This window comes from Bemisia tabaci, chromosome 2 (assembly GCF_918797505.1).
Source record: "Bemisia tabaci chromosome 2, PGI_BMITA_v3".
Classification (NCBI taxonomy): Eukaryota; Metazoa; Arthropoda; class Insecta; order Hemiptera; family Aleyrodidae; genus Bemisia; species Bemisia tabaci.
In genome coordinates, this window is record NC_092794.1 from 62,721,130 (window position 1) to 62,735,739 (window position 14,610).

At 43.4% G+C, this 14,610-nt stretch overlaps 1 protein-coding gene across 3 annotated transcripts in view; it reads left to right on the plus strand.

Moving 5' to 3' along the window:
- The window catches only part of LOC109039650 (uncharacterized), a 141,606-nt gene that overhangs the window by 104,479 nt on the left and 22,517 nt on the right, over positions 1–14,610 (plus strand). The window contains exon 1 of one of the 3 annotated variants that reach the window (XM_072296021.1): positions 9,540–9,855. The exons of the other annotated variants lie outside the window; for them this stretch is intronic. Coding sequence (XP_072152122.1) covers positions 9,795–9,855 — 61 coding nt within the window. The 5' untranslated portion in view covers positions 9,540–9,794. Of the gene's footprint in view, positions 1–9,539; positions 9,856–14,610 lie in introns of those variants that run through there. 3 annotated transcript variants of the gene reach the window in all.

Sequence of the window (14,610 nt, forward strand, 5' to 3'; positions counted from 1 at the left end):
GTATCAACGGTCTAAGGTGCCGCTCTATGATTCATAATGCGTGATGCATGCTGGGAAGCAAATTGGCTTACGACAAAGGGCTTAAGATGGGGGAGAAATTCAGGTTATTTTAATTAAAAGATAACAAAAAGAAATCATGCAAATGCGCAAAGATTATCGAATCGGCGCGGCGGTGAAATATGCCAACCATGGCTAATAGTAACAGTATGCCATGCGGTGTATGATCATACAGGGAAACTCTCTTCATTTTTTCAACCGTCCTAATAGGCTCTAAATAACTGGCTCTATTTGCCTCGTTTGCATGCCAAGGAGTTCTTTAATCGATTTTTTTTCCTCTCTCTATTCGCAAGGTTCAATTCGAAACTTTCGCACCAATAATCCTAAAAAGTTTTCAAAAAATCTCGATAATGTCCGGAGGTGAACGCGGCTTAATATTTGTAATAAATCCTTATAGGAGTGGTGAGTTCTACCTTTTTCGAATGAAAAAAATAATATTAATTTTTTTTAATTCTACTCCTCACAGTGGTAAAAAATTATTTAATGTGAGAGCAACTTCAAAATTGTATTCAGAAAATCGACATTTTTTATGGCAAATTATTATATCCTCCGCAAAGTTTCTCATAGAGCGTTGCAGGAAAATTGACCGCATAACACGTTAGTTGCACCTCCCCCCACGCTTTGGCTTAAATTTTTATCACCGGAGCTTAGGTTTATGACCCATGCATTCTCAGCATCTTTCGCTTTAGAAATTCTAATAAAAAAGGGGGAAAACGGTCCTGTGCTCCTCTCGTTCGGGTCGGTCAATTTGTCGGCGGGCCTCCGTCAGTTTCCTTCTTATGTTCGAAATGATGAGGATGACGATATTGATATTGCCACAGAGACTACCGACAACAATTATTGTCTTCTCATCTCTCGTCGAGCCGCACTCAAGTGGCATTGTACTCCAACGGTTGACGATTTCTAGCCGCGGAAATGTAAACTCTCTCTGTTTGTTGTCTACTAAAGGAGAAGAAGAAGTATCCGTCGGTGGACCCACTTTTCAATGTAAATTATGAAGTCAAGTTCGATAATTTCGAAGAAAAAGTGAGGGGGAAAAAAGGGTCAAGTTCGCTTGCTCTAAGTTTGTAGAAAGAGAATTTTGATTTCGAGACGCTTGAACTTGAGAATAATCGTAGGCTGCATCGATTTTTTCTATTCTCGAAATTCTGCTGAACATGTGATATTGACGTGGAAGTTTAATCTGAACTCTAATTTTGATCTTAAGGTCTTTAAACTTCAAAATCAAAATTAGCCTGTTTTTTTTTATCCTTTCTCTACGATTCGTTAATTTTCAGATTATACATATTATGAAAACTCCATCACGATTTATAAATAAAAAAAAAGACCTCATGTATACAGTCGATAAATCAATATAATACCAGTATCAGTAGTATACCAGAGATATACTTGAGGAATATCGATAGTTTCTGAGAAAATACGCTGTATAACCACCCAGATCTTGAAAAATTTCTCCGAGTAGAACACTAATTTTCGAAAGAACCTACTTCCTTTTTTGTTAAAATTTTCAGAGGACTGTGCTTGCCATGTAATCTTACATCTAGGTATGCAATTTCGAATATTCCCAGCTTTCCTAAAAAATAAGAATTTTATTGGGAAAAATTTGACAGTATCAGAAATGTTCATACGGCGTCATGTATTAGCACGACAGAGTACCTCTTTCAACTGAGAGAAAAAGTTCTGTTAGGAAAAGTAAAACACAAGTAATTTAGACTTGCGGTTAAAATTATCCGTTTGGTAACAATTTAAAACTTATTCAGCCAAAGAACTGTATTTATATTGACAATAAACAATTTATTTATAAATATTTACGCGTTCCGTTTCGCACGTATCAATAAATTGTTTATTGGCAATATAAATACAGTGTTTTGGCTAAATAAGTTCGAAATTGTTACCAAAAATGACACTGATAAACGCAACCGCATTTAAATATTATCCTTTTGGTGACACTGAAAAAATCTTTGGATGTAAAAATTGCAGCCTCGTTATAAATCCGGCACGAACAGCCAGGATCGAATTTCCATCGCGCGCACTAAACACGCGCAGGTAACGATCTTTAAGTGACATCAAGGGACACAAGTGCACATTAGTTCAGCAGGACACTTTCTTCATCCCTCTATCGTAGAGTAATCTACTGTCTCAATAAAAAAAATGGACAATCAACCAAGGCCTTTCGACTGATCTGACCGAAAAAAAGCAACTCAAAGTAGCCTTAACACGTACATTTTTAACTGTAGAGGGCTTTCCTCGTGCATCAAGCCTGAAGGATGCTTAAAACCGCACTGGGTCGAACGTCGATGAACGGCGGCCCCGGAGGTCGTAACAAGGAAGATATTTGCAAGTGAGCTTCCTGCACTGCTTTTCTCACGCATGATTTATCGGTGCATCGATCATTACGGCTGCTCCATGTTGTTCGGTCTCCGTTTAAGTTCCTCAAACCAGCTGAAAAATGCACGGGCCTCGCTGACCATGCCCGACGTTGCGGCTCCGAGTGTCGGAATCGGGTCTATCACCTCGGAGCAACGGCCCAATCGGCAGCGTCGTCGTGTGAACGCCCGAAATTCGTCGTCCTCCCAACAAAAGGACCTAAGTACCCCCTCGCGAAGAATCACCCCGTCCGTAAGACGCAATGCTCCCACGGGCTCAATTCTGAGTGTAGTTACGCCCTTTTGTCGAGCGAGCGACGAATTAACGGGTGCGAACTTCACATTTGAGCCGGGTGCATTTGCCGAGGTGCATCAAAGTGCCGCTAGAGTGATTATTAAACTATAAGGAAAAAACAATTCAGGAGCGGCGGGCGAGATGGTACTCAGTGGCGTGGCGTGAATTGCGATCTATCGATTGTTATGCCATTTAAATCTATGGTAAAGAATCGATAATTGAGGTGTTCGCTGCGAACACCCTGCTTATCGATCCTTTTCCGTAGGTTTAAATGGCATAACAATCGATATATCGCAATTCACGCCACGCCACCGATGGTACTCCTCCGAGGAGCTCATCGTGGTCCCGCGCCGGGAAAAGAGGCGAAATTAGCTCAAAGACGAATAGGAGGTTAACCTCGTGTAAATAAAACAGCCGAGCCGATGACAATGGGTCGGCGCTTAAAATTAGTTCCCATCCGATCGGGAACAATACTCACGAAAATAATCGACATCAACATTTAGCGCTACCCGCCACGTCGCGTCGCGGAAAAAGCTTACGTTCAGGGTTTTCTATTTTGTCTGATTTTTTTTTCGTCATTTAAGCTTATGCGCATCGTATCGGCAGTTCCCATGGAGACGGAAAACCGTTACTACTTTTGGATCCTACTTTATAGATGGGAACCAGCACGATTGCAGTGTTTTCCAAATCGTGGGACTTTTTCATCGCTTTAAAAGATACCTCGACGGCTAAAAAACGAGACCATGTAACTCCTTTTGAGACGATGCAGACTTTCTGTCATACTTTATTTTTCTCTCGGGAAACTAGTCAACGTAATTTCCTGAAAAGTTCCTTGATCTTCCTTCTATGGAAGCGGAATCTTCAGTTTTCAAAATATGAAATTGGCATGTTTTTTTTCGGAAAAATAAACTAAGAGCGGAGATTTTGAAACACCGCGATGGACATACGTGGTTCTGCGCTGTAGCCATCGATATGTGGACCGTTATATATGTACCTCCATCTCGATTTTTGCTCACGTACATTTTGGCATTTGCGAACTCTGTTGACGTCAGAGTTTCTAAAGTAGGACACGAATTTTAGTTCCGGGCCTTCTTTGATCCACCGTTGCTTTGAAAAAATAATAATTTTTGTCACTCGAGATAAGTTTTCTCGATAATTTTTCGTTGTGCCTCAGACAATTAATGTGCAGAGCTTCTTCGGCTTTCAAAAATATATCGCATATTATCATTCACCTTCATAAGTTCTGTTCCTCCTCACCATAGGACAAGCAATTGATGGTTTTTTTCGGGTGGTTTGACAATACTGTTGGTCGGTTAATTTGCCGAAAAAGTTGCGCCATGCTCTCGTGACGTAAACAACAAAAGGTGAAGACTTTGATTTTTTAGGATAATCAGTGTTAATGCTCCTGGTCCGGAAACTACTGCTACCTGAGAGGAGGATCAAGAAGATTCATTCCCTCAGTTTTCCACGAAACATGAGATTAGCGCAGGGGTATTGACCTACAGCACTATCTAAAGTCTTCAAAAACAAATCGGAAATAAGGAATAAACTCTGTAAAGCACTGGTCTCAGGATGTGCGTGTTCATTTTCTTCTGGTCTCGGTCGAATAAAATAGCCAAGAGCGCCCATCATGGATGTAACTTTCGTGGGAACTTTATAAAATTGCATTTTGTGCAATTTTTAAATATTCTACGAAAAACCATGAAATGCGTTATCATTAAAATTTCAATTTTGAAATCGTGGAGGGTAAAATATTTCAGAAGTGGGATTTGGATATGTCTATAATTAGATTTCCGAATATTTGCTGCGGGTCGCATACGGAGTCCCTGAAAAATCGATGAATTTTCACTTTGCGTGTGTCCTCAGTGATTCTCATCATTCTTACGGACAAACGCAGAGTTATCAATTTTGACCTCCATTGTGCGCATGAGAAAACCTCTTTTCCTACGGAATAACTTTTCACTTGTACAGAGAAAACCGAACACAGAGAAAAATGGATACGTTTGATTCATAAAGTACCGAGCGACAACCCCTCCCCTAAAAGTCTTTGGTGAAATTACAGAATTTAGTATCTTCAATTTGTGACGTTGAAAACTGCCGGTCTTATTTCACGTTACTTCACCTGTTCTCAAGTTATCGCAATTAATTGGGTATTTCCATAAGGACTTTTCATTGCACCAACGAGTATACAGATTGCATTTTGAAGGAGATGCAGTCTAAAAATTACGGTTCGAGGGGTGTAATTTGATTTTAAAATTCCAAAAGTTCCGGGACTCAAAGGGTTGGATACCGAAAGTGAATTATGCACTTTAAAGAAGATGCAGTCTAAGAATTGCTGTCCGAGGGGTGTAATTTGATTTTAAAGTTCCAAAAGTTCTGGGGCTCCGGACGCTTTTCCGTGACGTAGGTCCGGAAAAGCGGACGGCGTGGCGCTTCGTGACCTCGCTCGCATCGATTGCGGAGCGGGTAATGAAGATGACAACCGGGACGAAACTTCGGGGAAAATTCTCATCGGGCGGTGGTGGAAAGACGGATTTATAGGGCGAGACGGAGGACTTTGATGAACTCGTGCGGCGCGAGGTGGGGTCAGCCGGCACTTGACACTCGTGCTCCTCGGTTCATCAAACTGGCTCATTATTTGAGGGATTGTTTCCGAGACGCCCCCCACCCCCCTGCCCCCCGCGTCCTGTGTCTCGCTCCGCGTTTCCTCCCGGGAGGAGTGAGTTATTGGTTCGCGCGCTCGGGCTCATTTTTTATTCCTTGTTTTTCGCCTCGGCCCCGACTGAGTAAACTCGAATTAATCAGCAGTTACCGCTGGCTAATATGCCTCCCGCCTTTTTCGCGAAACCCGAAAAGATACTCTCGGGAATTATAGGGTGTTCTAGGGTGTGTTCTGAGACAAGGAGTGGTATTATCAGAGTCAAAGAGGGACCCTCCACTAGCCTCTTGGTGGCAGGTGGGAACTATTTCCTTTGGGGATTCAGCGATTCCTTGTGGACAATTTTAAAGCGCGGCAACAGTCATCATCCTTTTTTCGGCAGCTTAGGTGGATGATGAGCTTCGGGTGACGTAATAAGCCAAATAAGTTTATCAAACTTCGTTTTTTTTTTGCGAAACAACGCGTCGCTGAACATCCACCAGGTACAGAAGCGGATCTAGCACTTTTTCAACACCGGGGTTTCTCCATTAAAGTCTAAGTCCAATAATCGATTCTTGTCGGAGCACCTTGTCCCTCCAAGATTCGATACTTTTCCATAGATCTAAATTGAGAAAAAGCAATGTTGCCGATTTGCTGGATCCGCCACTGACCGAGTAGGTAGATCGGTTGTCAACAGTAGGGTTAGGGTGATGACAGTTGCTAACCAAGGGAGATTTTGAACCCTCGAAAATCTAAGTTTCTACTTGTCACTGAAAGGTTGGTAGAAGATCTCTCCTTTAACCTGACTTATTTTCACGTGAAACTTGGAACACCCTGTAGATGGCCAATGTGTTTGCCCGTCTCGCGTTAAGAACCTAGTAAATCCATTGCATGTTGAGCCCTGAGCACCGTAACAGCGCTCAGTTATGGGGGTTCATCGATAAACGGACCTGGCGGGTTTTCATAATCGAGCGATCGCGCGACTTGTGAATGGGCCTCGGCGGCTCGTTGCTAGTAAGACGCGTGCCGCCGCGACGCCTCGCCGGAGAGGTGAGCACTTAAAAATCGGAGCTTGAACGATTAATTGAATAATCAGGCCTATATTAATTGACTGACGTAATTGATCGAGAGTCCTAGCGATAGTCATTAGACAATAAAATTCTCTTCAACGCTATTTTGCATCGATTACCGCAGACGCCGCGCCACACGGGGGAATAGTCCCGGTTAACGAGCAAACGATTAATCGGAGGATTAATCGGCTCGATTTTCAATCCATCGATGAAAGGAATAATTGCCTGCCGGTGAACCGTCAGCCTCGAACTTTTACCTGTGGTGCGGTTAACAAACTATACTGCCGTGCTAAGGAAGAACGCCGTATGAACATTCGAAAGATGTCAAATTTCCTTTGATGAGACTTGTATTTTTTACAACGTTCATGCATATTTTTCCTTGAAATTTTCAGATATTTTAGATTAAATTGCGCACAAAATTGTCTAAAATTTTTGGAAAATAATATTCGCAATATTCCCAGTAAGTTCGGTTTTTATCGGAGGAAACTTGGCAACGTCTGGAGGCTCATACGGCGTTCTTCTTGAGGTTCAGTTACACGATCAAATTGAGCCATCAAACTGAAGCTCTGGCTCTGATTGGTGGAAAAAGACCCGAGGTGAGGATGCGACCAATGAGAGGCCCAATTTGATGGCTCAATTTGATCGTGTAACTGAACCATTAGCACGGCAGTATAACGGAGCGACGACATTTTAAGAACGTCCAGAAAACGTCCGGTTACACCAGCAAGTGGACAGTCGAGTAGACAAGTTTGACTTGAGAAAAAAAAGGTTTACAGTTTCAATCCTCCATAAGACTCAATGTTATAAAGACAAACTTTTTGCAAGTGTAACTCCGCAGTTTTTACCCCAGGAAGCATTCCAATAGTGCATGGCGTCTTAGTTTCGGTTCGCTGGACTCTGTCGCACTATTTATTGCCCTCTCCTTCCCCGAGCAAATAGGGTCATTTGCTCATCATGCCTTTCGGCTGGTAATTGAGCTCATTTAAAAGTCGGCTCCGTGGCTGCAAATCGGTTCATTGTAGTGTACCGCTCACCTGGCAGGTAAAAATAGCAGTCTGGCTCCCGGTTCCTCCGGGGTTTCCAGCCATAAAAATTAGCCTCCTCTAAAATTAGACTTTGCTCTCGGGCATAACCAGCCTCCTGGCTATCGTGTTATGACTGCTCAATTAGCAAAAGATACGTCGCATCAAATTCCCACCTTGAGCTTAATCTAATTTGTCATTTCCCTACATTCAAAAGACCTTTGGATCCCAATTTCCGAAAGCGCCAGAACTTTGTATAACTTTTTGCGTGCTTAGCTTCCGATGCTGAGTCTCTAGCTTTCCCATTTTTCCGTCGAGAAAATTGCAAATGCTCAGTGTCTTTTCCCTCGCACCAGTATCTTGTCAGTCTGCGGCCACGCTCGCTCCAGGTGTGAGATTGAACCTCAATTTGGTGGATGCATGTCTCGCATAGTGATTCCAACAGGTTTTGGAGAATTCGTGCGCCAAGAGTGAATCATCGCGCAAACATTTAATTGAACTCTTAATCCACCGAGTGAATTCGCCGAGCGAAGAAAGCTCCGCCGAACTTATTGTCCGCGCGGGTTCGTCGGCAGGGAAAGGGGGGAGCGAGTGAAGAACGTTGAATAACTGGATGGCTATGGCTATGGATGATATTATTGAAATATGCGGTTGACATCCTCCTCATTTATGCAAAGAAGGGTCACAACTAACATCTTTGTTTGACTTCAGAATGGCGCAAACGACTTGTGCTGAATTTTCTCGCTGTCCCGGGAGCGCTTCGAAATCATTCGACAAATCGGCTTTCGTGCTTTGATTCAGCCATTGGAGCTGGAGCTATTAATCTACTCCTCAACCCCAAGCGCCATCCGACGTTTCAAAATTCCCGTCACTATCTTTTTTTACAGAGAGATTGTTGGTTGCATCTACTCGAAAATTTCACTGAATATTACCGGCAGCACAAAGGAAATTCAGTGAAATTTTCGGAAAGCATCGTTGAAAAATTTCTCTGTTAAAAAAAAAGGGACGGAAATTATGAAACGTCGCATGGCGCTTGTGATACTTTTGCCGGAAGGCGACGATTTAGGCTAGATCCAAGAGAAACCAAAATTTTCGAATTCGTGTTAGTCAAGAGAAAAATATTTTCTAAAAATTTCCCTCCATAAATTTTCGCCGATCATCAGTTAGGAATCTCTAGATGGATTTACTTTAAATTTATTATCCATTATATCCAAGCTTATTGCCGTTGAGCGAAAGAGGCCCTTCTCCGGTAGGCAAGGAAAGGTGGGGGGGAGGATTAGGAGACCCCCTAGATACGTAATAGTTGCCGCCTATTTATAGTCTCATCCGGAAAAGGCCGAACGCGGAGTTCTGACCGCGTTTTTGAGTCTTGACTCAGACGAAGATCCCGGGCGCTGCCCGCGGTGGGCTCCCATTCATGGGAGCCGATGAAGCCGTCCAGCATCCTCGCGAGGGGGTGGCGGGGGGTGGTAGGGGTGGCGGGGGGCGGGGGCGGAGATGGCCGAGGCACGAGGTGAAAAAATGCGGCGGACGGGAAGTGGTGAGCACATAGCAGCGCGGTGTTGGGACAAGTGAGTTATTCAAACACCCAGTTAGAACCCAGACTCGTATTCAGATTAAGCGATAAAAGCACCGACCGACCGCACGACTAAACGACTAAGAAAGAACCGCGCAAGCGTTACCCTGAAACCCGCGCAGATACGCGTGGTGCAATATCCGACCCAACAGGTAACGAGAATGCGATGGGAGGTAATAAAGTGCGAAATTAAAGGGAGCCCGGGCTGCGACGGGGGAGGGGGAGGGGGGGTGGTTAGTGACAACACGGGATTGATCTCGGCGCTAATCGGAGATTAGAAGGCTGTTGTTGCAGGTTGTTACTTGTTACCTGGGCACCAATTACCTGCTCCTACCACCTGAGAGAGTCCGGTCTCCGGAAGGCGAGAGCGGGCAACAATTCGTGTGGCGCTCCCGGCGACCCGGGGGCCCACGCCCCCCCCCCCCCGGGCCGCGGTCATAAGTCGGAGGATAGGATAAGGACCCGGGTGAGCGGGGGACGGACGCAAGGGGGTCAAGAGCGATGCGATGGATGGACATAGATGTCTGAAATTGTTCACGCCGCGCGGCGGAAATAGTGATTCAGTGCGTGAGTCACTATACTTGAAAAATTGAGGGAACCCCTTGGTCCTGGTCGCTCACCGCTTGGCCACTGGTTGTTTGTCCTCAGCTCTCGAGCGTTCCGCTTGCGCCACCGGACGCCGTCCGCCCTTCGTGAAAATTTCCCGCCTTAAATTTGGTTCCCGCGTTTTCGAAAGTTCTCCCGTGTGTTTTAAGTTCAATCCGTCGCTGATGATAACGCGCTGGTCCGCTTACGGGCTCGGCCTCTGTGCTTTGATTTTTGTTGTGTGCGGTGAGTAATCATCTCCTTAGCTAAAGAAAATCTCTAAAATTTGAGGCTCCGGCATATTAGCTTTAGGAACAACTTTGAACTTATTTCGATGACCTGAATTCAAGGTTTTTTCGGTGAATTAAGGTCTATAAATACGAAATTTTCGCCTCAGGCAAGAAAAATTCAATAAAATTTGAGGCAACTTCACGCACTATTTCTATAACCCCAATTTTTGATATATCGATCAACTATGGTTTTTGAATCGGACATTTTCTGCATAGATAAGAAAAAAAATCATAGTAATTGAAAGCTTCGGCACATTAGATTCAGAAGTAACTTCAACCTTCTTTCATTACACCCAAATTACTTATTCATCGGTGAGAAATATGACTTAAAAATCTTGCGGCGACAAACTGTGACTGTGATGTGATCCATAAAATTTTCAAAACTTGTTCTCCGGGGTGAAGATTTTAAAAGTTATTTCCTTCCCACTTTTTGGCGGGAATCTGATTGCACATGTAAAAAAAAAAAACACTATCTAATCCAGATTAAATCCATTCAGCTCAATGACAATTTTCAGCGCAATTTTCGAGTTATTTTCTTTTCTTGAAACCGTTTTTAAACGACTTTTAAAACTTGGGTTAATCTTAAGCCTTAAAAAAGTCCAAATTCTAGTCAATTTTTAGACTCTCTTTCATGGGAAAGTATCAAAAGCTCGGCTCTTAAAACATCGTTGTGCGATTCGATTTCCCCTTATCGCAACTCAATGCATCATCATATCACTGTAGTTTTTATCAACAATGTAAGAAGTGGGGTAAAATAGCGAATATTATCGATAAACGACGAACTACGGTGCTTCAGGTTCGGATGTGGTGGCGTGGAATCAGAATTCAATGAAATTAAATTTCGAATCTTAAACAAGATTAAACAACTAGGTTGAATTATATTTCAATGCTCCCTTTTTTTTAGTTTAGGGTTCATAAAGGGCATTATTATAATTCTAGCCCGGTCGCAGCAGACTTTTCCACAGAACATTCCGACATTATATCAAAGGAAATTATGGGCAATTTATGACAATAGCTGTGGGCTTTATAGTTGCTCATATTTTCCCGTATATTTACTTCCGCATAAGATTCTTGAAATATCAATGAAAGCTGTTCTTTCATCTGAGCATCAATCCATTTTAACAAATATTCGGGCTGTGAATCACGCGGATTGAGTTTTAGGAAAAATATAATCCTGTATCCTTTTTGGAACGACCGAAGTTGTCTCTCTAAAGCAATTATGAGGGTCTCTACAATGTGAACGATTTGAAAGTTGAAATTCAATATAAATCAAACCGTCGAATCCATCAAAATATCAACGACTCACCGCCGAAGATCTCATGAGAAAAGTTAAGCCATCTCTCTTCTAATTTTCTTGAGAACTAATTATCATTGACTTACCATATTAAACAACCTATTTTTTACAACAAACGCAAATCGCAACGAGGAATTTAAAAAATTAAGTAAATTTTAAGCTTTTCAAGACGCAACCACAGTATTCTCCTTTGTTTCTCCGATGCCAAATTACCTTTTCCTTTCTTTTGCTCGCTTCATCTTATCATATGTATATTAATGCCTTAGTTGTTTTGACAAAAAATTATTGCAGTTTAACCGTAATTAAGTAGGTATGTTGCATCATTTGTTGACATTCGATTGTTTCTCTCTCTCACACCAATTACATATTCACTCTAACAAATTTCAGATTTTGGTTCCTTTTTCGATTTCTAACGAAAGAACAATGTTTCATCTCTCTTATCAGACCCAATAAGGAAATTCTCCTGATGGTCCTTCTGATAGCTGGTGCCTCGTCGTCTTTTCGAATTGTATCATCTCCACATATCCCATCCTATGAAAAACCACACGCGTGACATCGAATCTTTTTCAAAAGATCAGTAGAGGCACCGTAATCCGCTCGTTACTTCTTAGACTCTAATCAATAAAGAAAAGCTTCAAACTCTTGCATTTGATAAAATAGACAAAACTCGGTATAGTTTTGACGCTTGGATCCTATAGTGTCTTTAATTCAGCAAGGTTTGTTTCTTGTGCGATGGGAGTTGCGAACGGTGTCGTGGTGTCGTACTTTTCCCACTCATTTCGCGAGGAACGTATGCCGACTCGCGTACGCATCCTTATTGTATCACTAAGGAAAAACCACTTATGAACATGCGAACGTTACCAACTTTTATCTGATTAAATAAAATATTTCCTAGAAAATTTGCGGGCATTTGTCTGTGAAAATTTCACAGAATTTTGCCTCCACTTAATTATAGCTAATCTAAAATTTTTGAAGGGAAATACACATAAAGTATCTTAAAATTATACAATTTAATCGGGGGTGATTTGGCACGACTCGAAGGTTCTTACGTCGTTATTCCAGGTCACCTCTATCGCGAGTACCGCCATGAATCCTCCCGTAACCATAACTATTCTCCGCGCGCGGGACGTAGCGTAAGCCAGGTTCGCTCGTGGCGGGAGCAGCCAATGAAAACCCGCGCCCCACGGCGTCATTTCCGCGAGGCGGGGAGACATACCGTCGTACTCCACCCTTTCCGCCGGGCCGGGAGCGGACCTGTGGTTTGTCAAACCCGTGGCGGCAACCGCAACCGCGACAAATTGGTTAGGTTAGGGCGCGTTGCCGGCCCGTTCCCACTACTGGTTTATGGAGTGTTTGACAGGTGCGCGACGCGTCCGGAGGGTCCGACCCGTGACGACATCGGGGTGTTTACGACTCGCCGTTCACCGGTCGGCCGCCTTGTCGTGTCTGTCGATTGCAGAGACTATAGGCGAATTTTCCCCAGTGCATTTGGTCCCCGAACCTTTGGTCATCAATCCAAAAAATTAACCAAATCCAGTCGCAAAAATTCGCCTAATAGTCGAATTTCCGTTAGTAAATTTAGTCATTGGACACTTGATCAATTGGTCATCTATCCGAAAAATCAACCGAATCCAGTCGCAAAAATTCGCTCAATATTCGCATTTCCGCGAGTGGATTTGGCTAAGTTTTTGAGACGAAAATCCCTCTAGCGGGCTGATTATTGAAACAGATCGACAAAGAAGATATAATAAGTATGGAGCGATCCTATTGGTTGAAATGGGTAGTTCCTCTAGACAAACGGATAATGATGGACTAACCATAGGGTCACTCGTGGGTTGCCGTTAGTTAGTCCTTTTTCTTCCTCTTTTGTCCATTGCAACCACCCGCTTCCACCGATAGGATTCCTCCATATCTCTCTTGTCTTTTTTGTCTATTGCTTTGTCGATCAATTTCAATAATCGGCCCGCAGGGAATAGTGTGCCTACAAGATTTGGTTTACATGCTGGCAGCAATGACGATCACATCCAAGATCCTCGACCCACCTCGGGAGGTGGGTCGCAAAGTGGATGGAAGTAACTTTTACGCACAAGGGAAGGTAGCAGCGTGGGGTCTCTAAAATATGTCGACTCTGGTTGCTATGGGTTTATCGAGGAATTTCATTCTCTGGTTGAACCGCCTCCTCGTCCTGAAATCGACATCAATTTATTTTGAGTCAAGTACTCAAGAGACGTAACTTTTTTTGCGATGGACGAATTTCTATGCTAAGGAGGAGCTCAATGCGTGCAGAAAATTTGGCAGCAATAAATCAAGGCCAAGAACAGGCTGTGGAACTTTGGGAATTGCGCATTACCTTGGACGGACATAGTAGGACAATCCTGAATCCCTGAAAATGTAGACATGGTTCCTTCGTACTGAACTATGGTATGGTAGGGGGAAAATTAGTACTCTCAGATGAGTCAATATTTTTGATGTTTTGTATTCCATTCAGGTCGCTGGTTTCTCCTGACATTACAATCAATTTCAGGTCTGCAACATGTGCGATTCATTTTTTTTTCAGCTGGCTGAAAACATAGCATATTCGTTCCCCTTCAGAAAGACCTGTGTAAGAATGAAACCTGAAGCACTCAATTCCGAACCTGTGTCGTGTTTTGTGATCAGCCTACAGGTTGACATTTCCATCAGCGTCCTAGACGTCAATATTCGGAAGAAAAGAGCAGAGGCAGGAAGTAGGCACGAAAGGATGAGTAAATAGGGAGGAAGGGAAAGGGGCAATTCCGTAGACCGCGCTGAGTTCAGTGCGTGACGCAAATTAGGTTGTGACACTTGAGCTTGTTGAACTTCACCGGTTCTTACCGTGGACATGGCCCCCTCCCCGCCGATGCCACCCATCGGACCAAGCCAGTGGAGGCAATAAAATAGAGTATTTATTTCGCAGAGCCAACTGAAAATGAACCAGCACTTGAACGGATTGGTCTAGCTCTCGAGAGCCGCTATTACCCGGGACAGACGAGTGGTGGAGCTGCAATTATCCTCCTTTTTTTCTTCGCTCATTATTTATTCAATTTAGTTTTTAATGTCACTGCGAAAGTCGGATGTTTTTCTTCGCCGTTCGTATCCCTCGACGCGAAGCCGCCGCCGCCGCCCTGCCCCCCCCCCCCCCCCCCCCCTCCCCACCTCCCCCTCGGCCGCCGGCCAATCCGTCTTCCTCTGCACCTGAGAGATGATTGACTGATCTGAAATGTCGAGAAAAAACGCCGTGTAAAAATTATGGCGTTGCAAAATTTCCTCTGGCAGAATGAGAATTTTTTGGAAAAACCGCGAAATTTTTTCCCTCGGATTTTTCGCAAAATTTCAGTCACAATTTTACCTATTCCATCTGGAAATCTCGAGGAAAAATATTCATAACTTTCTTCATCA